A 22450-nucleotide genomic window follows, 5' to 3' on the forward strand; every position below is an offset into this window, starting at 1 on the left:
AAAGAAATGGACAGAAGAACTGTTTCTGTTTTGCACTAGCAGGAATCCCGGCTTCAGATCGTTTTCGCAGCAGTAAGGCCCTTCGCGGGGAAGCAGAGACGAGACAGCACTTTGACACACGAGTTCCGTGCAGTCCCAGCAGCCGCCGCAGCGCATTCCCGGCTCTGGGCCCCAGCGATGGGCGTCCGCCCCGGCAGCGCCTCCAGAGCGCAAGGGCAACACCCGCCGCCGAGGTAAGAGCCGAGCAGCGCCGTGGACCCGCAGCCCCCGGACTCCGCTCCGAGCCGCCCGGAGGCCGCAGGAGCCGCGTCCCGGCGCGCCCGGCACTGCCCGGCTCCACCCACCGTCCCCGCGGGCAGCCGCGCCACTGCGCGTGCTCAGTGCGACTGCCCACGCGTGCACGCCCTGCGCGTGCCCAGCCTGTCGGAGCGCGCCTGCGCAGGGAGGCCGGCAGCTGCGCCGCCGCTGCTCCGCCCGGATCCCTCCGCCGCGCAGCGCCGCGCCGGGCCGAGCGCCCCGCCCAGCGGCGCGTGTGTGGAGCTGCCGCCGCGCAGGGCCGCGGCCTGTGAGCGGGGCGGCGGGGGCTGCTCGGCCGCCTCCAGCGGGCCCGGCCCGGCATGGCGGCGCGGCGGTGCGCAGGCGGTGCGGCCGCCTTGGCCGAGGCGCCGGGCTGCGGCGCCGGCGGGGAGCCGGCCCGGGAGCTCTTCGAGGCCTGCCGGAACGGGGACGTGGAGCGGGTCAAGCGGCTGGTGCGGCCCGAGAACGTGAACAGCCGCGACACGGCAGGCAGGAAGTCCAGCCCGCTGCACTTCGCCGCAGGTACGGGCCTCAGGCCGCCGGTACCGCCTCTGTGGGGAAGGGGAGCTCAGGGGACAGCCCCGCCAGGCGCCAGGCCCGCTGCCGGGCCGCGCTGCTCCGCTTCTCTCTCGATGCGGGGCCTGGGCAGGGCCGGGCCGCGGGGAAGCGCTGGGTGCGAAGGCTCCGCGCAGGCCCCGCAGCAGCGCGGGGAGGCTGGGCACAGCGGCCCTGTGTGCATCCGGCGCCCGTCCTGCGGCTGTGACCGGCCCTGGGCGCGACCCTCGCTGCTGAGGTGTCACCCACTGTTTGCTGCGTGGTACAGGTGGCGTCTTGTTTCTTCTGTTGGGGACACCTGTACTGAGGTTCTGACTGTTCGTTGTGTTGTGTGTGAGCTCTGACAGGTGACATATGTCCTGGGTACTGCTCCCATTGATTTCAGTAAGCCCGCTTATTTTTGCAATTTCACCCATGAAGGGTGCCTGTCGGATAATGCTGTTCATAAGCTTTTTTGTATTCTTCTCTTTACCAAATAGGCTTTGTTAATTTGGGACTTAAATATGCAAACAGCTGACATCACAGCACAACTGCTTTCACTGGCAACAGGCCAGAAGATTGCATCCCACCTTTTCAGACAAAGACCTGACTGTGACTGTTGTTTTCATGATGCTTGTTTTGATTTGATTACAGTGTTAGATTTGGGACCCCGAGGCTGGCAAGCTGCAGAAGACAGCAGCCTGTTTTCACCTAAACAACATGGATAGTAATAAAGATGTTTGTTTCTTCACTGAATTGTTTTGGAGAAGGTTTCTACTTAAGGTGTCCTTTCCTTGTGTTCAGTAGACTTAAGAGGTCTAAGTTCTTGAAAGCCTCGTTAGGAGTTGCATTTCACAGATTTAAGAAACTCGATTGACAAGAGATCCCAGGAGACAAAATATCCTGTCAGAGGAAAACATTTTTGCAGCTCTTTTTTTTATATGCAACAGTCCTGCGTGTTCACTACTAAACTCTGAACTACTAAACAAACGAGTATATTTTCGGCATTTTGAAAAAGTGACTTTAAAAACAGAATTCCTGGTCTATAGAAAGCTTTTTCTTTAAAAAAATGTATAGCAATCAATTAATGTAGTTGCTAGACTTCTAATGTTAAACAAGTTGGTGTGTGAATGGGAGAGGCCATTGCCATGCTTATTGCCTACTTCAGACTTGATATACAGAAGTTAAATGCTCCTCTCACAAGACCGTAAGAGATGCCAAAAGTTTCTGGTTAACACATGACATAAAATACTTGTGTAACTGCTTGAATTAACACTCTTGCACTGCTTCAGGTAGAACTCTGCTGTTGTCAGCCTACTTGTAGTAGACTCAGTGTGAAAGATGGACATAAGTAACTCCTGGATTTGGGGGTTATTGTTTTTGTTTTGCTTTTCCCCCATTATTCACAGTTGGAATAATACACCTTCTTTTATCTTCTGTCTCTAAAGGAAATTACATTCCAGGAAGTAAAGCAAAAGTCTGCTGTGTTCTTGCTTTGTTTATTCTTGATGTGTGTTCTTAGAAAATACATAACAAAACTCTATAGTTAGTTTCATGCAGTTTCAAGACTTATTTTATGGAAGAGGGGGACCTGAAGTATGAAGGCAGGTTTTGTATTGCCCTTTTTTCTTAATGCAGTGGCATTCTGGAGTCTGAACTTGCATTCCATTTTTTAAGTCTTTTCGCAGATTTTAGCTAACAATTTAAAGAAATAAACCAAATTGTTCTTTTTTTCATATATTATTTTGTAAAGGTGGATTTTTAAATATATTTTTTAAATATTACAAGCTTTCCCTAGGTGTGCATCATTATTAGAAGCAATATATATTGGGATCCTAGTGAAGGTTGCTTTTTGGATTTTGTAGTGCACAATTGTGTGGGTGGTAGATAAGTTGTACTGAAGCTTAAGTCAAGAGCCCACCACCCTTTGCAACATAATAGGCTCAGTCCTCTCTCACCATATGCTACATGTACTTCTTCAAGTCAATCCTTTCCATCACAGTGGATGTTAAACTTGAAAGTATCGCAAGGTTTCAGGGACTCAGCAGGAACCAAAATGCCCTTCCTGCAAACTAAAATTCGTTTAAAAATAGAACACCTGGGGAAGAGGAGGAGAACTGGCACTCAGTTGTTTGTGTTAGCTTTTTGTCCCATCAAAATTAGGTGAATATCAATTATGACATGACAGCAACTGTAAATAAGTAAATTTTATATATATATATACAGCTACGAGTTTCTGTTGTGATTAACATTCAGGATTTATCAGCTAAAAAGTTGGTAACTTTTCAGGGAGCAATAAGTGCAGCGAGCTGCTTGGCTGTCATAGATAGTAGAAGAGTTGACAGCTGGAGGCCATGGGTAGCCCTTCTACTTCGCAATAGGAAATAAAGTGATCATGATGAAGAGACAGTTATCTTGCACAGTTGCAAGCTGTGATACCATATAATTGGTCTTTTGATAGAAGCTCAAGAGCAAAAAAAAAAAATCCACCCCTTAAAAATGACAATGTATTTAAAAAAAAAGGCAGTGAAAAGTTTTTTGCAGCAGTGGACTAATAGCAAAGAGGAACTGTTACAGTAGGTAGTGGCTCCCTTCCCTATGTCGGCTAAGTCTGTCCCCTCTTTCCATTCTCAGTGAAAACAAGAGAGAGGAAGGAGACCATCATACAGAGTTTGGCCACTTCCTCTGTGCATATACATCCTTTAGAAAATAATGAGGGAGTATTTATCTTTCCATATATGGTGCCCTCTCGTACAGATGCTTCCACAAGGAAGCAAGGAATCCCTGCTGTGCAGTCAGTGCTGAAGACAAGTTGCAAAAATTGATATGATGTAAATGAGCCTGTCTCAATCTTAAAATAATTTTAAGTAGTTTAGGGGTGTTGCTTTACTACTTAGGTTATTTTTGAATGGTTGCAGGATCTGCACTGAGAGAAGCAATGGGTTGCTCGTGAACTGTATCTGATTGAACCTATATACTAAATAGAGGACATTCAGGGGAATTCTCTACACCTATCATGAGGTTCACTACAGCTGATTTTCAATAATGGTATTGATTCCTGCTAAGGCTGGTATTTTCCATTCAAAAACATGGCTATACCTCAAAGCTTTGAGGGTCAGGAATCTCTTCTGTACAAATGCCCTAGTTTTGGTTGGGATAGAGTTAATATTCTTCCTAGTAGCTGGTATAGTGCTGTGTTTTTGATTTAGTATGAGAGGAATGTTGGTAATACACTGTTGTTTTGGTTGTTGCTAAGCAGGTTTTATACCAAGTCAAGGAGTTTTCAGCCAGAAGGCTGCAGGTGAACAGGGAGGTGACACAGCCAGGACAGCTGACCCAGGCTGACCAAAGGGATGTTCCATAACAAATGACATCATGCTCAGTGTATAAACCTGGGGAGTTGGCCAGGGGGCTGCGTCTGCTGCTCAGTAACTGGCTAGGTATCTGTCAACAGGTTGTGAGCAATTCCATTGTGCATCACTTGTTTTATATATTCTATTATTATTACTATTAGTATTTTCCCTTTCTGTTCTATTAAACTGTCTTTATCTTAATGCATGAGGTTTACCTTTTTTCTGATTCTCTCCCTCATCCCTCCGGTGGGGGAGCAGTGAGCGAATGGTTGTCAGTAGTGTTTAGCTGCCTGCCAGGTTAAACCACAATAAAGAGCAATGTTTAGCTACCAGAAGTGTAGCTTCTGGACAGAGAATTTGATCAGAGGCTTTTCTAACATAACTAAAGCAGTTCTGGAAAACCTTTTTCGGTATGGGAAGAAGAAGATGATACCAAGCAGTCTGTCATCAAGTAACAGCTTTGATGTGTTTGTAGGACTTGTAAAAAGTCTCATCTGAGTAGATCGTTGAAGAATTTAGCAAATTTAGAGAATACATTCAGGCTAGAAACAATTTATTGAAATTTTGAAGATGAGAATTCAGGAGGACACATTTAAGGCAACAATATTTATAATATCTAGTTATGAAAGCTAAATATATTTAATAATTAGAAATATGCTGCATGTAATTTATAGACAATATGGCTGCATGGGTATATGTTAATAGGTACTGATATTTTTTGGCAGCAGAAATATACATGCCTGTGCATTGAATATGACTTCTTGTGCAGGTAAATTGTTTTTGCATGGACCATGGGTCTGATCCAGTTCTCATGTGAAGTGTGCTGAGCTCCTGTTTGCTGTTAGGACAGGCAGGGTGCCTTCTGTTAGTTATGAGATGGGTAACTGTAATGTTGAGACTCAGAAGTGAATTTGCTGTGCAGTATGTGGTTCTATTGAAGTCAAGGTGCTAGCAAACCAAGATTTGTATTATTACTAATGTATTTTAAAAAATTGAAGCACATCGTCAGTCTAGTCTTGTGGCTGTTACTTGAAAATACCTTGGAGTTCATTCTGGGGCTAAAAAGTTCCACATAAAATTATTTTTATAATAATCAGAAATCTGTGGGAAATGGGTTTTCTTACCAGACTTCTGAGGCAAGAGGGAGAAAAATAGAATTTAATAAAGGCTTTTCTGAATACCTTTTCTAGCCTTTTTGGTTTTTGCTTATACAGCTTGTATACGAGATCACTCAGAAAGCAGGATCCAGAAATTGCTTAATAATGGCAGTGTTTGTTTCTCGAACTCTGAGTAGCAAAAGTGCTTTTTACTTTGAAATTCCGGTTGCTGTCAGTCTGGGAGAAGGATTTACTGAATAGTCAGGTTTAGTTAATGCGCTATGAAAAAGTTGAGTTGCAACTAAACAAAGACATTCAGTTGTAACTAAGGTGCTGGCACTTCTCCTACATTTCTGTAACTTTGTCACTGAAATGTCACTGAAATTTCTAGGTTAGGATTGCATGGACTTAATACCTACCTATTGATGTTCCGTGGATGAGTTGTAACACAGTTCAAATTTGCTACAGTCTTTGTATCACTGGTATTGGCAACTGTGTCATGATTCAGGCTGAGGGAAAAGCCCAAGACTTCCTCCCCACCCAGTTCTGCACCTCTTCAGGAAAACAGTTTGCAACTTATATTTAAAGCAAGGAATGCCAAGTCCTGCAGATGCAGGTTATTTCCCAGAAGGTACTTGGTACAAGTCTGATACATACAAAACATGGCTCTTACCTGCCATAATAATCCTGAGACGCAAAGAGACCTGTGTGAAACCTGTGGGGGATTTCTGTAGGCAGTGGCCTTTGGAATGTGATCAGATGGGTGTAATGACTACAGTCAGAAGTCCTAAGTTATTCTGTTGTCTTGTGAAGATACTAGAGAAAACATGGATGCAGTTGGTAAGTTTGATGTCCCAGTTTATTTGCTGTTATATAAATGTGCAAGATACAGCTGAAATTAAGCAATAGTAACTATAGAATGCGCTTATAAGAGTAATTACCTTATTTATGGTATGTTTCTAACCCCAGATGTGCAAGTGGACTTATTTTTTTGCTGTCTATGAAACTGAATCGCACGATTGTGAAAAAGTGCCTCAGAATGCGTAAGACTATTTCTTCAATAGAGAATGGTCTCAGATAAACTTTATATGTCCATAGGGGTTTTCTTAAGTGATTGTTTCAAAGATGGCAGCTGTGTGCACATTATCTTAATTATTCCTTAGAAAGCAAATAGCCATTCATACTTCTAGTTTTAACCTGAAAACAGTGCTGCTTATGTGCTTGAAAAAAACAACCAAACAAAACCCACAACAAGCAACGTGTTTCTGTAAAATACTTGTCATGTTATAGGAACCTTTTTTTAAAAGCTTAGAATATTAACTGTATGTGCATTGGCTTGTAGCCAGTCTCATCTTACTGCTCCCTGGGCTCAGTATTGATCCTTCCACAAACTGGCTTTGAGTGGGCAGAGTATCATGCAAAATGTAGTTTGGCTTAATAGCCATATAAAATTACTTAAAAAGAGGTTTTGTTGTCAGTTTTTTGTTCTTTTTGTTATGTTTGCAATAAGCTGATGACTCATGGGAGCCCTATCAAGATATTAATTGTTCCGGTAATCTTGAATGTTACTTTTCTGCTGGTTTTAATGTAATTTTTAGGGTTTTCAAAAATAGCCTTAGTGCGTAAATGTTCTTTTAGTAAAGAATGCCAGTTGTGATTGTTAGAGTGGTTACTGTTAGCTGGTTTAACCTGTGTGTGTGGGACAACGAACTCTCTTAACCCACACTGATACCTTTCTTCCTTTTATGTCTTCCAGGGTTTGGTCGGAAGGATGTCGTTGAATATTTACTTCAAAGTGGTGCCAATGTCCACGCACGAGATGATGGAGGCCTTATTCCTCTTCACAATGCTTGCTCTTTTGGTCATGCCGAAGTTGTCAATCTTCTGTTGCGGCATGGTGCAGATCCTAATGCTCGGGATAATTGGAATTACACTCCCCTTCATGAAGCTGCCATTAAGGGCAAGACAGATGTCTGCATTGGTAATATTCTCCCACTCTTTCTGTGACTGAGTCATTTCTTTTCACTGTGAAAAATCAAGAACCTTTTAAAGACCATTTTTACTCTCTGAAGCTGTGGTTGGTATAAGGATTAAAACTAAAAATCTTGTATAAACCTAAATTTATATGCTAGTTTTATAAGAAACAAGTTTTTAGATGTTTTTGATGATCACCTAAGTATAAAGGTTCACATTGACATAATGGGAAAAGAGCTTTAGAGTGACATTATGGAGCTAGATTCTCTTCTACTCCAGCCCAGACTCTTATGCTGTCTTCTGCTGCTGCTTGCAGTGCAGTGGAAAGAACAAAACTTGTTTTAATAGTGGATTCATTCTGGCTCTGTATGTAGCAACCATATTAAATTAGTTAAGGGTAGGAGCTAAGCTTCAATTATTGACCACTTGTTTTTCCTACACAGTTCTTAAGAGTTAGGAAGAGGTAGAAAGTTATGTATGAGGTCAAGAAACTAATTTTGTGATTGTGTGGTTTGCTCCCATTTACTTTATTAAGGAGAACATATGGAGACTTGCATATATAACATTGCCTGTTTGTCCCCAATATCATTGCAAGATGCATGGCCTGCTATGGCTGCATACAGTGTAGGGCAGGCACAGGCACTTGTGGATTTGAGGCAGAGTGCTCTGGAGCTGATAAAATGTAGCTACTGCTACATTTTGTGTGGTACGTCAGTCAGTGTCTTTCAGTTGAGATTGCCTCCTGCCAATCTGTAATTGTCCCACTTCTGCTCTGCTCTTTTCTCATAAAATATGTACAGACATGTTTCACTAGTTAAACTGTTCATAGCTGATGTTAGGGAATTCTATCATCAAAAATTTGCAAGGGGAAGTTAGAATCAGTAACTGGATCTTTCTTTTGTTGCTTGTTGCTTACAGTAATGATACATCTTATAAGCCTTGTCTTGTAGAATTGTTTTGTCATGGAAAACTTTGGCATTTTGTAGTACTGCTGCAGCATGGCGCTGAACCAACCATCCGGAACACAGATGGAAGAACAGCTTTGGATTTAGCAGATCCGTCTGCGAAAGCAGTGCTGACTGGTAAGTGATAATCTTTAGATTACATTATGACTAATAACAGTCAAATGAATGTAATACAGTATTTTAAGTTTTTTTTCTTTCTGATGTTACTTTAACTTCTCACTGTTTTGTAGTTCTAAATAGAAGTTCCCATATGGCCTTCATCATCTCAGTCATGGAATGTGTTCTGCATAAACAGTTTATTGTGCTAGCTCAGTCATCAACTGTCAGATTTTTAGCACTTATGTTTTCTAAAATTTGAAAGAGGAGGATGAGTAGTGAACTTCACAAGTAGAGATAATTTATTTAACAACTAAAGAATCTCACTTTTATCTTCCAGGTGAATACAAGAAAGATGAGCTCTTAGAAAGCGCCAGGTATGCATGTTTGGAAGATATCAGGAATTTAGTTATATTTTCAGAATTGTCTGGGGGTTTGTATGTAATGAATGTGTATATATATATATATATATCTTTCCAGCTGGCATTCCATCTAGATGCTGAACTTGGGCTGTTATCTGTGAATAAAGCCACAAAAATAATACTGTAAATGCCTTTTGCCTTTCCTTTAATGCTGACAGTACAGAAGTAATGTATGACTTCTGAACAGATCTGCTGAACATTATAGCAAGTAAAAATATAAAAACATAATAAGCTACTAAAAACTGGAATAAAAAGGATTCTGTCCATTTCATATCTTGTTTTCCAGGACTGGAAATGAAGAAAAGATGATGTCTCTTCTTACACCGTTAAACGTTAACTGTCATGCAAGTGATGGCAGAAAGGTATTTTTGTTTAAACCTGTTGCAGAATTAGTTCACTCTTATGTGTTTCCCAGTTATTTTCTTTAATATATGTGGGAAAATAAGATTGTACCTCTCTAGCAGCTAGCTGATTCTTTTTGTTTGTTCAGCCTTAAAAGGACAATGTAGGTATTACCATCTATAAGCAATAAACAAGTATCTTTTCAGTTGGAACTTCTGTTTGACCTTCATGTCTGCAGTAGTAGAGAAGCCTTCTCATAGATTCTTGTCACTTCCTAGAGACACACAGGCCCCTTATTTGCCATACACACTAGGCAGGTTGTCACTGCTCTTTCAGGAACAAGATGTTCATAGATGTAAGTATTGGTAAAGAACTACATAAAAATGTTCAAAATCTCCATTTTAAAATATCTTTATAGTCTCCTGGGTTCAGCCCCTAGCGTACCAGAGCTTCAGATCACTGAGAATCAGTTTTTGGCATCCACATTTTCATTAACTGTGTGTACTCATTCGTTTAGGTTTTGCTTGAATTAATTTTCCTATTTAAGGCTTTGTGGTAAGATGTTGGGATCTCCAAAATGCCTTTGCATCTCTATTTTCACATCTTCTAGTTATAAGACTCCTCTTATAGGAACTGTACAAACCTGGTTTGTAAATTAAGAGGATAAGATTTCACTAATTTGCAGCTTTGCCCTTGGTGCTGCTGATGGGTATGCTTGAGTGGGTTTGCTAGGGAAGATCATAGAGCAGTTATTTGACTGCTCTGTGGAGAATGAGAATTTAGAAGAGAAGACTTAAGTTTTCCCCTCACCCCATGAACATACTGCACTCACTGACATTAACAAGAATCTCTGTTGATAATGTCTAAACTTAATCAGGATTTGTGTTCATGGTGACTCTAAGAGTTGTCAGTAAACAATTAACACAGTTATCAAATGTCTGATTTCAAGCACTCTTTTTTTTCCTTTTTCCTATGTTGCAGGTATTTTTACGACTTCAGTAATTAGCACTGTTAACAAGTTTTGAAAAAAATAAATATGAAATGAACCCTTGATTTTGTGTTACTGATTGCTTTTACATTCTGTTGTTTCAGTCTACTCCTTTACATTTAGCGGCTGGGTATAACCGTGTAAAAATAGTACAGCTCTTACTGCAACATGGGGCTGATGTACATGCTAAGGATAAAGGGTAGGTTCATTTTTCCTTTGTTCAGAATAAACAGAATTTGTTAAAAGTTGAGATGATATAAAAACCAGTAATACTATTTTAAACATAAAGAATTTCTAGCTTGAGACCAGAATGCAATCTTTAACCTTTATGTTATGACAAAAACACAAAGTGTATAGGGTTAAGTTTTGTGAATCAGTAGAATCCAAATTAAGCTGACCATACATCATTCTTTTAGGTATCATTAGCCAAATGATGATCTTTTGTTTAATGAAATACATTCATACACCCCTGTGAAGTCAGCAAATATTTTAATAACTTAATCAATCCTAATTTTCTTTCTACTATTTAAGTTTCTACACTTCTTTTTGCAAATAATGTGATAAAATATAAGATCTGTTGCCCAGAGGTTTTATTTGGACTACATTTTCAGGCATTTGGTTGTTATGTCAGGAAAAGTAGTGAAATATAGACAGGCTAAGTTAATTTAATTACATAAAATATAACAAAAACCCTATATTTAAATTGTGTATTTGTGTACATTAAAGATCCTAGAAAGCAAACTCTTATTCCTCGTTTTTCCTAGGATTACTTGACAGCTACATAAAGAGCTGCCTGATCAGACAGCTTTAATTGTCCCTTTGGGCTTGGAATTCTCTTTTGTCATTTCTCCCTTGCTAGCCCACAGTGCAAGTATTCGCTTTGGGCAATTTCTCATTTGCTCTTAAGACCACTGAGTTTGAGAGAGGTGGCTTTAAAACCTCTAACTCTGCCATTAGTGTAGAATATGTACAGTTACTTAAACATTAGCCAGTAAAACTTCTTTAGTTTCCAAGGGAGAAGATAATCTTACAGCAATATTGTTGTGGAAAAGGAAATGATTACTGTCTCTCCTGAAAACCCCCTGCAGATAGTTCTTCCTGCTTAGGCTTCTGATTCTGAGCAGAACAATTTCATTTGCAGTAAGACAGTGCAATTAATTTCTCATCTTCTGATTGTTTTAAAAGTTTGTTGTTCTGAAAAATGCTGATTGTACTATATGTACTATTCGTACTATTTTTGTAAAATTATCAAGGTATAACATAGTACCATAATCTGTAATGTTATAGATGCATTTGGAATTGAAAAATGCACACTAAGATAATAATCCTTCCCCTTTCTCTCCTATATAGAGATTTGGTGCCACTTCACAATGCCTGTTCCTATGGTCATTATGAAGTAACAGAGCTTCTAGTAAAGGTTGGTCTTTGAAGAGCTTAAATTGCATATTATTAAATAAGAACTATTTATAATAGACACATACAAGCTGTATATTTTTTATTTTGTACTTAGATTTACAAAACTTAAAGAGTGATAGATTGCTTTCGCTCTACATGTTAGTGATTATAAACCTGGAGCTATAGAATCTTCTGCTTGCAAGGAAGCTTTTTCCTTATAAGTGTGCTTTCTGCTTTTAACTCTCTCTGCTCAAAAGTTGAATGGTTTTGTATCACCAAGTAAGTAATTCTTACCTCAACTTTCCCATCCTCACCCAAAAAAACCTCACAAAAACTGAGCAATATTATGAGTTTGACAATAGAAGACTGTTTCAGAAGGCAAAGTATTAAGAGGTTTTTGAATGGAATACTAGTAAAGATGATAAATGTTTTAACATTAGAGAGTAATCAGTCTCTTGAGGGAATGAACTTTTTATCAGTTCTGGCCTTTACCCCAAAGAAAGAAAAATATGTCACTTTTTCTCTCAGAACTGAAGTGACTTATCTGGATTGTGTTAGTCTTGAAGAGAAAATATGATTCTTGTCAAACTAGTGGCTCAAACATGTGGCCTGCAAAAATCTGAGAGTATTGTCCACCCAACTGTGCCCATGCTCAGCTGCTGCAGCAAGTTGTGATCATTGTAACAGCTGGGAATGCTCTAGATGTTTGGATGCTCAGGGAATAGCTGTTGTTACTCTGTCCTATGTGTCTCAGTCCCCAGTAATTCTATGTGTCTTTCTATTTACTTAACAAAAATTATGCAAAAGATACTGAAATAAGCATATAGTAAGCATAAATAGTCCAGATTTTTTTTTTTTTTTTTTTTACTTCAGAGGCCAATTGCAAAGTGAATCTTTACAGTTGTGGTACTAGACAAAGAAAAACCACTTGCCTAGACACCACTGTATATCTTAACTGTTAAGCTAGAGTTGTATTCCCTGTTGGATTTCTGTTCCAGTGAGTTTTGACTTATTTTTTGCAATGCACTACAGCTTTAACAGGAGCAATGGGAAAGAGCATATCCTATCAGACTTGCTTGCACACGGGACTCAAGGGGCACGCAAAATGTTATTGGAGAAGAATTACACAAATATTAAACATCCAAGAGTATTGTTTGCATAACTTTGTACTTAAAAGCTTTGAATTGAACTCAGTTTTACCTGTCTCCTAGATATCTTGGCATTCATGTCTTGGGGATTATTCACAAAACATGTATTTATTTTTAGTGCAGCTGTTCACTCTAGACTTTTTCTAGAGCAGTAAGAAATGCTTGTTCAAAGGTGATTTGAATTTTATGAATATGAAGGTATATGAATTTTAGGCACTTTCTCAGATTTGACCTATAGCAGAGCTACTCTCCTTTTAGAGATGCTGGAAAAAATCTGGAAAGACTAGTCTGCCTTTAGCTTCTTTGGATGAACCTGTGAGACAATAAAGAATTAAAAACCGCAATGTGCTGAAATGTTGTGTTATACTGAAAATTAATGTCTGGAGAATGCATACAGTTTGCATACAAACATTGATTTTTATTGTAACAGTCTACTGGATTGAAACTAATGACAGAAGTCTTTCTAATTACCTGTTGCTGATATTGTGTCTTTTATACTCCTTTTCTTTTCAAGCATGGAGCATGTGTCAATGCGATGGATCTGTGGCAGTTCACCCCTCTGCATGAAGCAGCTTCTAAGAACAGGGTGGAAGTGTGTTCTCTTTTGTTAAGTTATGGTGCTGACCCAACACTGTTGAACTGTCACAACAAGAGCACCATTGATTTGGCTCCAACACCTCAGTTAAAAGAACGATTAGCATGTGAGTATAAAGTGAGATCAGTTTTATGGTTATAGATTGTAATGTATACTTAGGTTCTCTAGACAGTGACCTGCCAAAAGTCAGATTTGGAAGATGTTTACACTTTCCAAGCAGTTGTGCAATGCTGGACAGTACATTTCACTGTTTATAAATCGAGATTGCTAGATTTTCCAGATGTAGGCATTTAAAATAATTTTATTGTCAGTTTTATAGTCATGTGGTTGTGATGGGATTTGTGGCTTTTCTTTCCTGAATATATGCTTTCCCTCACAGCCTTGCCAGTGCACTTTCACACTTTCATTTTCCATGCTTGCTCCTGTCATTGCATCAATGCTGTTGAAATATTATGTTTTTTCTTCCATTGTCTTTTGTTTGAAGAAAAGAAAACATAACGGTTCAGAATGGTGAATGTGTTTGAGTATGCCACAATTGCTGAAAGATCAAATAAATTTATGGAAGGCATTGATTTTTGTCCAGCAAACTTAAGGAGTTGAAAACAATGCACTCAAATTCTGTCCTTGAGCAATCAAACAACAATTTTCTGGGATACATAGAAAAATTATCAGTAAATACTACATTAGCCTTCATATAGCATCTAGAAACGTTTTTGCAAAAACAGGTCAGGAGTAGAGATTTATGTGTGCAAAGAGTGGAACTTAGAACAGTGGTGAGTGAAACAAATCTTGTTCAGCCAGTTTAGATGTCTCTGGCTTTGGTTTAGAAACAAAGCAAATTCCTGTAGTGTTTTGAATTAGTTAGCAAGTTCTGTCTAGTCATGTAAAAGCTTAAGTCTGAGTTGGAAATACCTGTACCATGGTCTGCTGAATGAAATGAGCATTTTTATCTGAAAGAAACAATCCTCTTGATCCTTCTTGAGTTGAGAGTGTAACTTTCTGGTGTGTTTTTGTTTCTCTTAAAGATGAATTCAAAGGTCACTCACTGCTACAGGCTGCAAGAGAATCAGATGTAGCTCGTATAAAGAAACATCTTTCTTTGGAGACAGTGAACTTCAAACATCCTCAAACACATGAGACAGCACTGGTAATACCACAAGATCTCTTAATTATTTTGCATGTGTTGTGGCTGACCTAAACATACTAGGTAATAGCTTAGGACTAAAAATTTCAGCATCAAACAGTGTAATTCAGACTAACCTGGAATATCCAGTGTCTGCTTAAACAGGTAACATTGATTAATATTTTGTTCTTCATGTTAAGACTGATCCAAATTTCCCGTTTATTTGAGGTTGTCTAAATTACTCTTTTTCTGTACAGTAGTCTAGTTTTAAGCAACAACAAGCTACGTACATTAGCTTTGTTTGTAAAGCTTGAAGGTTTCCAGCAGCTAGTGGAGATGGAGCTCTGGAAAATACCAGAGTAAATCCAAAAGCCCATGTGGATCTCCCAAAATAATAAGCTTTTACATGCTTGGGTTTTTTTTCTGTCGTCTTTGCACAAAACCAGCTCTTAACTGCCAGCTGATCAGTAAGCAGTAAAACCTGTCTATTGCTAGCTAGTTGTTAATGCTACCATTTTCAATGTTCTCAGCACTGTGCTGCCGCATCTCCATACCCTAAGAGAAAACAAGTATGCGAATTGCTGCTGAGGAAAGGAGCCAACATCAATGAAAAAACAAAAGAGTGAGTGGTTACAAATGTATACTGCTAAGTATTTGTTTAGAAAATGTTGCAAAATACATTCTGAATTATTCTTTGTTTGTTTGTTTTAAAGCTTCTTGACTCCTCTGCATGTGGCATCAGAAAAGGCTCATAATGATGTTGTCGAAGTGGTTGTGAAACATGAAGCTAAGGTATGAGTTATTATTCATACTTTTTGTGTTGAGGTTTGCCTACTATATAGATTTTCATGGCACGAGAATGGACAGCTGAGTAGACAGACTTTTCTGAAATAATTCATTTTGGAAGGTTGTAGATCTATACACTGAAGGCATAGGCCATCAGTCCATCAGTACAGCCTGACTGCTGTCAAGTTTCCAAAGCAGTGATCAAAATCGGAGGAACAGTAGAACATACAAGTAACGTTTGGGTGCAGAGTTTTAAGCTATTAAATACACCTTGACTGAAACACACAGGAAGTCCTCAATTTGAAAGACCTCAATAAGCCAATGCAGGTAGAAGGTATTCTACAAGTTAGCACTGAGGATTTGTGTTGTCATGAGCAAAATAATGGCCTACTTCTGTATGTGGTAAAACTGCTGTAACTGTTTGTTTCTACTGGATTATTCACATGGCTCTAAAAGGGGACTGTTCTTTCTCAGTAAATGTATTAATAGTTATAACTTTATGAACTGCTTTTGTTTCGGTTTTATCTTTCTAAATGTCATGACCTTTGGAAATACACTGAATATGTTCTTTTAATTAAAGTAAGAAGAATACTTGTAAAACTCTCCCAGTCAGTAGTGAAAACAGCTTTACTATTAAGTTTTGATGGTCATATTTCTTGTCTGTGTTATTTTTAGGTTAATGCATTAGATAATCTTGGCCAGACCTCTCTTCATAGAGCAGCATATTGTGGTCATCTTCAGACCTGCAGGTTGCTGTTGAGTTCTGGATGTGATCCTTCCATTGTGTCTCTGCAGGGCTTTACAGCCTTACAAATGGGGACTGAAAGTGTGCAACAGCTACTACAAGGTACAGCTGGTTTATTCAGGATGCACTTCTGAAGTAATGTGGTGCTTCATTTTACTTGCCATTTCAAGTGCTGTCAAGAAATAATAGTAAACACAAAAAAGTACTTTCTGTAAAACACAGTACTGGGTTGTGCAGTTCTTACTCCATAACCACGTACACAGGGAGGGTGCCTGCTCAGGTGTGGTTAACAATATAATTTACTCTCTAGTATTCAGCTACATAGATTGTCAGAAATCCTCAGAGTATTTCATGGTATAGCCACCTGGGGTAATTTTGGAGAAATCCTGATGTAGGGAGGGGGGAATCTTGTAAGCAGAAAATTAGTTTCAAAAGCAAAAAAAATGGCTGCTTTGTATTTGTGAGCAGCGGCAACAGGGTACATGGATTTTCAAGTGTAAGGTTTGGACACCATACAGATAGATAAGCTTCTTGATATAGTCTAATTCTGAAACTGAGATAAGAATGTTTAGTGCATACTGCACTACTTCAAAACAGATAGGAAGTGCATTGCTGAAGGCAACTTTGCAAATACTGTTAGAGCAAATAGCTACAGCTGTAGATAGTAAGAAAAGACAAAACTTGTCTGTGGCTGGTTAAGTTTTTTTTTTTGTTTTTTTTTTAAGGGAAATCCTTGAAATAACTAAATGATTTCCCATCTTAACAAAAGACTTCAACTACATACACTTACCTATCATGCAATCTCCTTTATTTTGCAGAAGGTATCCCATTAGGTAATTCTGATGCAGATCGACAGTTGCTGGAGGCTGCAAAGGCTGGAGATGTGGATACTGTAAAAGTAAGCCTAAACCTGTCCTAAAAATAAGAGGGAATTATACCCCAAACTGTAATTTCTCAAAACAAGCAATCAAACAGCCCTTCACTGTCTGCTTTAGAGTTGTGATCTGTGTCCTAAAACCTTTGTTTTGCACAAATATTGTAGATGACAAAATGTAATTCATGTTCACTCCCTACAGAAACCTGTCTTTTATAAAAGAGTAAATAAGAAGTCAAAGGTGTGGATTTGGGAGGAAGGAGTATTTAATTTTTTTGGGGGGACACAATCTGTGAAAAGTAAAGGTTTTATGTAAAAATAAATGAAGAAATAACCCCTCTTTTAAATGAAAGCAGCTTTTCAAAATTAGGTATGTAACAACATTTTGTGACTAAACTGAAACTGTGCCAACACTGTATATAGTGATGTATGTTTTGTTTTGGGGATTTCACAGAAACTTTGTACAGTTCAAAGCGTGAACTGCAGAGATATTGAAGGACGTCAGTCTACACCACTTCATTTTGCAGCTGGATATAATAGGGTGTCTGTTGTTGAATATCTTCTCCAGCATGGAGCTGATGTGCATGCGAAAGATAAGGGGTAAATACTCAAATGTACATTTTCATGGCAATTGTAGTTGCTGGTACCTGTCAGGCTCTTGAATATTTCTAGCTGATAACTATCCCATCTTTATTCAGACATTCATTTTTTTGTTTTCCTGGCAAGTTCTGTTAGAATGAGGATGTTCAGAGTATCTACAAAAGCATTTGCAGTACTTGAGACTAGAACATCAAGAATTTCTCTTGCCCTGTATTTTTTGTTCTCTTAAGTGCCACTGCTGATGGCATTTTTACCATTTTGACGGTAGATATTTCTACTACATTAGACTATTGTGGAAAAAAAAAATTTAAAAGTTATGGTTTAATTATTAAAGGTGCATTATGTTTTAAGTTTATATAATTTTGTGAAAAAAGACCCTATTTCAAAATATGGTTTTTTCTCTTTTTTAATTGTTTCCAGAGGTCTTGTTCCTTTACATAACGCTTGCTCATATGGTCACTATGAAGTTGCAGAATTGCTGGTTAAACATGGTGCAGTTGTCAATGTAGCTGACTTGTGGAAATTCACTCCCTTGCATGAAGCTGCAGCGAAAGGAAAATACGAGATTTGCAAACTCCTGTTACAGGTATCACGTGTGCTAGAGAAATTTCTTTCCTTTCTTGTTCAGTCTGAAATGTGGTTTGACTTCTCTGAGAAACTGACTTGTGTTTTCTAGTTTCTAACTTGTAGTTAAATGTATGTTTTCAGTACATGGGGTACTGTTAGCAACTATGTTATCCTTTCTCACACAGTAGATGAAAAGGTCTGTCTGAAGAATTCGAATATGTGTCAGGATATTTGCTCAATAAGGCATAAGATGCCAAAGATGCAACATGTTTTTTCTGCTTCTCTACTTAACACCTGTTTTTGATGTGCACAGCATGGAGCTGACCCTACAAAGAAAAACAGAGATGGAAATACTCCTCTAGACCTTGTTAAAGATGGCGATACTGATATTCAAGACCTACTGAGAGGAGATGCAGCTCTGCTAGATGCTGCAAAGAAAGGTTGTTTGGCCCGAGTGAAAAAGCTGTGTTCACCTGACAATGTCAACTGTCGGGACACACAAGGACGGCATTCAACACCGCTACATTTAGCGGGTCAGTGTTTTAATTAACTGTTTTGATCAGAGTTATTAGTTACTGTGGCTGAACTTCCTGTGTCTAAGCAACTGTAAAGTGTAGCCTCCAGTTAGAGGATTCCGTATTTTTTCTTTTTAAAAAAAAAAGTATTTTACACATGTTCATTTTATGTTCCTCTTCTAAACTATTTAATTACTTTAATTTCCTATTTTCACTAGCCAAAGAGGATCTTTTATTGTTTATCAACAGAGGTTTTAAAACCAAATACTTTTACAAAGAGTAAAGCTGTCTTCACTAAGAGATAACATGCTGTCTTCACTGGGATTAACATCTTAACTTTCAAGTAATTTAAGTGAATTATTACTTTTCTACAGTTTGTTTGAGGATTTTTCTTTTCTAGTAAGTTCTATTTATTCTGTCTTTTTGCAACCTTCCAGCTGGTTACAACAATTTGGAGGTTGCAGAATACCTGTTACAACATGGAGCAGATGTGAATGCACAGGATAAAGGAGGTTTGATTCCTCTGCATAATGCAGCATCTTATGGGGTAAATATCTCAAATTTTCTGAGGCTTTATTTATTTTTAAAATAAGTAAATAAAGTGGTATATTTCATTGTCAGCACTGTGAGCCAGTACTCCCCAGAACACCTTTGCCTTTGAGTTGTAAAGTAATCTTATTTGTGAAACACACACACACACACAAATCTATTGTTGTCAGCTCATTTTATAGGTGAAGACTCTTAAATTTGTAAAATCATGATTGGAGTTTACAGAATTGATTTTTCTGAACACGAATGCTTAGAATGCCAGCAGCCTGAATGGTGTTCCCTAAAATGCATTTCCTTACTTGTGCCAGGCAAATTTTATCAGCAAGATCTCATTTTCACTTATTTCACTGGTATTGAGACATTAATTGTATTTGTGGACTTCCTGGATCTCTGTGCTTACATCAACTCTTTAATCAAAACAGTTGGAGTACTTTACAAACTGGAAGTTCAAATTCAGGCTTTTTTCCTTTAGCTGCCCTTGGATTTGGGATTCTGTTGTAGTCTGTCCTTTTTTCACAAGAGAAGAAATCTTGACTTTTTATTGGTATGTTATAGGTGAGGAAGAAAACACCATCTTTTAATACCTTTTTAAAATCACAATGTAGAAGTAAATGTATTCTAAGAAAATTCAGAATGAGAATTACAGAGAAGTACCAGTAATAGTTTAATATACTGTGGTACCTTGGTATTTAATGGGTGTTTTTATTTTCCAGCATGTTGATGTAGCAGCTTTACTTATAAAGTATAATGCATGTGTGAATGCTACAGACAAATGGGCTTTCACACCCCTGCATGAAGCAGCGCAGAAAGGAAGGACACAGCTCTGTGCCTTGTTACTGGCGCATGGGGCTGATCCTACTCTGAAAAACCAAGAAGGACAAACACCATTGGACCTTGTCACTGTAAGTGATGGGGCTCTTCTTGGGAAATCTGTACTGCTATTTGTGGCAGCTCGTCTAAAAACTGTCCTTTTTAAAAAGAATAGTAATATAGCAACTAATGCAAAATTTAGAATACTGTGGTTTCTCTGGTGTTTATATGTGCCTGTAAGGAAAGTAGTAGAACCTTTATAAACCTTCTTTAAATACTTTCTTGCTCAAGACTTCTATTTCAAGATGGAGTAAAAAAAGAAAAAAGGCACCAACAAAAGGAGTTCATGCTTATAATTTGATGTTTTTAATTCAGTACCTATAGTTTGACTAGTATTGCAGAAATAAAATGTAAGTAGACTTTGTAGCAACAGAATTAAGAAACTCTCTGACTGCTAAGTTTTTGGGTGGGTTTTTTGTCTAAGTAATATAATACAATTCAAAGCTACACTGCGAAGTGTTTTGTTTCATAAATTCTGCTTGCCCGTAGAAGCCTCTGTTCATTTTTCCGAGCAAATGAATTCTGTTTAACCGTCCTTTAAGTTTTTTAAAAATATTGAAGTCTTTACTTTTTACTTTATTACAGTTTTTGTTAATAAGCATTTTACAGTTTCATGTATGCAGTTGGCACAAAAGGCCATTTGTAAACTGCATTGTGAACTGCATATTTTTCTGATATGCATTTATTTATTTTGCAGTATACTTAAGAAGTCAGGAATAATGATAGTGCATTCCAGGCAAAAATGTTGTGTAAAAGTGTTCATCTGTTTTAATAAGTTGTTTTCTGCTATTTAGGCAGATGATGTCAGTGCATTATTGACAGCGGCAATGCCTCCTTCCGCCTTACCAACTTGCTACAAACCTCAGGTGATAAGCGTGTCTCAGACTACGGCTTCTACAGCTGATTCTCTGTCATCTGTTCCATCCAGTCCATCCAGTCTGTCTGCTGCAAGTAGTCTTGACAACTTGTCTGGTAGTTTTTCTGAACTTCCTTCTGTTGTTGGTACAAACAGTGCAGAGGGAGCTACTGTGCTGGAGAAAAAAGAAGGTGAGGGTTTCTCAGTTAGGAATGAGTAACATTATCTACCGTATGGTAAAAAGAGTACACAAGTGTAAAGTTTCCTACACGTTCACACAGTTACTATGACATATGCAGTATCCCTATTCCTTAGGGTGTCACTAATGAGGAACAAAAGTCTTAGTCTTGTAGTATAAGATTTTAGTACTTTCCCCCTGCAGAATCTTTAAAATGTTCCCTTTTTGCTGTACAGAATTGTGTTCTAAAGGAGAAGTCAAATGAAATTTGGCTCTATACCAAGCAGTGTTTTACTACAAAATTATCTAGTTTCAAAGAGGCTATTTCTATAGGTTTCTATTTCTATTATGTTTTGGTTCTCAAAACATGTTCTGTTCTGGTAGCTGGTTATTTGCTTATTTTGTGGAAGCACAGCTCCTGGGGGAGAGGGGGCAGAAATCTTAGAGTACTAGGGTTGATTAATAGTTGCCACTGGTTAATGATACAGATATTTATTCCCCATCTTCAGAAGACTGGGAATTTCTGTCTCTCTCATTGCCAGAGACAGTGAGATGTGTATATTTTGCAATACATGTATGAATGTTCATTGTGAGTTTTTCTTTTTAACGCAGTTTCGGGTGTAGATTTTAGCATAAATCAGTTTGTGCGGAACCTTGGCCTTGAACATCTGATTGACATATTTGAGAGAGAACAGGTGAGTAGCTATTTATTTCCAGATACTCAGCTAGAAAGCAAGGGAATAAATACTGGCTGTTTAGAATAACATGAGACAGACTTAAAATGAGGGAATGTCAAAATGAGTGAAATGAAGGAAAGGAGTGCAACTATGGGGTTTTAAAATTGTTATATAATATATATATTAAAATATATGTATATATAAAAATCTGGGGCCAAAAATGTCTGTATCAGTGAGAGAGTGTAGGCATGTTTCCTTTCATGTGGTGTAGATGATGTAAGTAGCCAGTGTTGATTAGTAATTTCTGGTTTTGTTTCTATTAAGTTGAATACATCTAGAAAAATGTATTTCTCAATCAGACACATGATCCTTGCTAGAAATACGAGTTACACAATTGTAGTTTGTAGCTTATTTATTTAAATGCAAAAATTTGGAGAACACAGTTGAGTAAAACAAATACACTGAAGTCTTCACTGTTCATGTTCTTTTCACACTTGCTTTTTATCTCTGCTATTGTGAGGTACATTTTCACTGTCACTGGCAGCTGTTCTGGTCTGTTTATTGTGTTGTACTAAAAAGTGGTGTTGCTTTCATTGTAGATAACATTGGATGTATTGGTGGAAATGGGGCACAAAGAATTGAAGGAAATCGGAATTAATGCTTATGGTCATAGGCACAAAATCATTAAAGGAGTTGAAAGACTTATTTCTGGACAGCAAGGTATATACTTGTTTCAAATTAGATTATTCCAAATTGTATCTCCTTACAAAGAATTGATAGTAAAACTTGTCCTAGCAAATGGAACTTCAAATTATAAGAATGTGTTCTGACTTGAAACCTGAGTGCTTTTATTTGTGCTGTGGATTACTGTGAATCTTGCCTTTCAGTTCTGTATTTTTTTTTC

At 38.4% G+C, this 22450-nt stretch overlaps 1 protein-coding gene across 1 annotated transcript in view; it reads left to right on the forward strand.

Annotated features, from left to right (window-relative positions):
- Nucleotides 1-438: 438 nt before the first annotated feature.
- The window catches only part of TNKS2 (tankyrase 2), a 30088-nt gene continuing 8076 nt past the window's right edge, over nt 439-22450 (forward strand). Inside the window, exons 1-21 of the mRNA XM_065067448.1 lie at nt 439-819; nt 7038-7262; nt 8242-8337; nt 8657-8693; nt 9025-9100; nt 10173-10267; nt 11419-11485; nt 13126-13312; nt 14232-14353; nt 14860-14951; nt 15043-15121; nt 15791-15962; nt 16679-16758; nt 17189-17334; nt 17755-17920; nt 18215-18434; nt 18854-18963; nt 19679-19867; nt 20630-20882; nt 21482-21564; nt 22146-22266. Of these exons, the coding sequence (XP_064923520.1) occupies nt 618-819; nt 7038-7262; nt 8242-8337; nt 8657-8693; nt 9025-9100; nt 10173-10267; nt 11419-11485; nt 13126-13312; nt 14232-14353; nt 14860-14951; nt 15043-15121; nt 15791-15962; nt 16679-16758; nt 17189-17334; nt 17755-17920; nt 18215-18434; nt 18854-18963; nt 19679-19867; nt 20630-20882; nt 21482-21564; nt 22146-22266 (2818 nt within the window). The 5' untranslated portion in view covers nt 439-617. The remainder of the gene's footprint in view (nt 820-7037; nt 7263-8241; nt 8338-8656; nt 8694-9024; nt 9101-10172; nt 10268-11418; nt 11486-13125; nt 13313-14231; nt 14354-14859; nt 14952-15042; nt 15122-15790; nt 15963-16678; nt 16759-17188; nt 17335-17754; nt 17921-18214; nt 18435-18853; nt 18964-19678; nt 19868-20629; nt 20883-21481; nt 21565-22145; nt 22267-22450) is intronic.

Source organism: Columba livia, chromosome 6 (assembly GCF_036013475.1).
Source record: "Columba livia isolate bColLiv1 breed racing homer chromosome 6, bColLiv1.pat.W.v2, whole genome shotgun sequence".
Lineage (NCBI taxonomy): Eukaryota > Metazoa > Chordata > Aves > Columbiformes > Columbidae > Columba > Columba livia.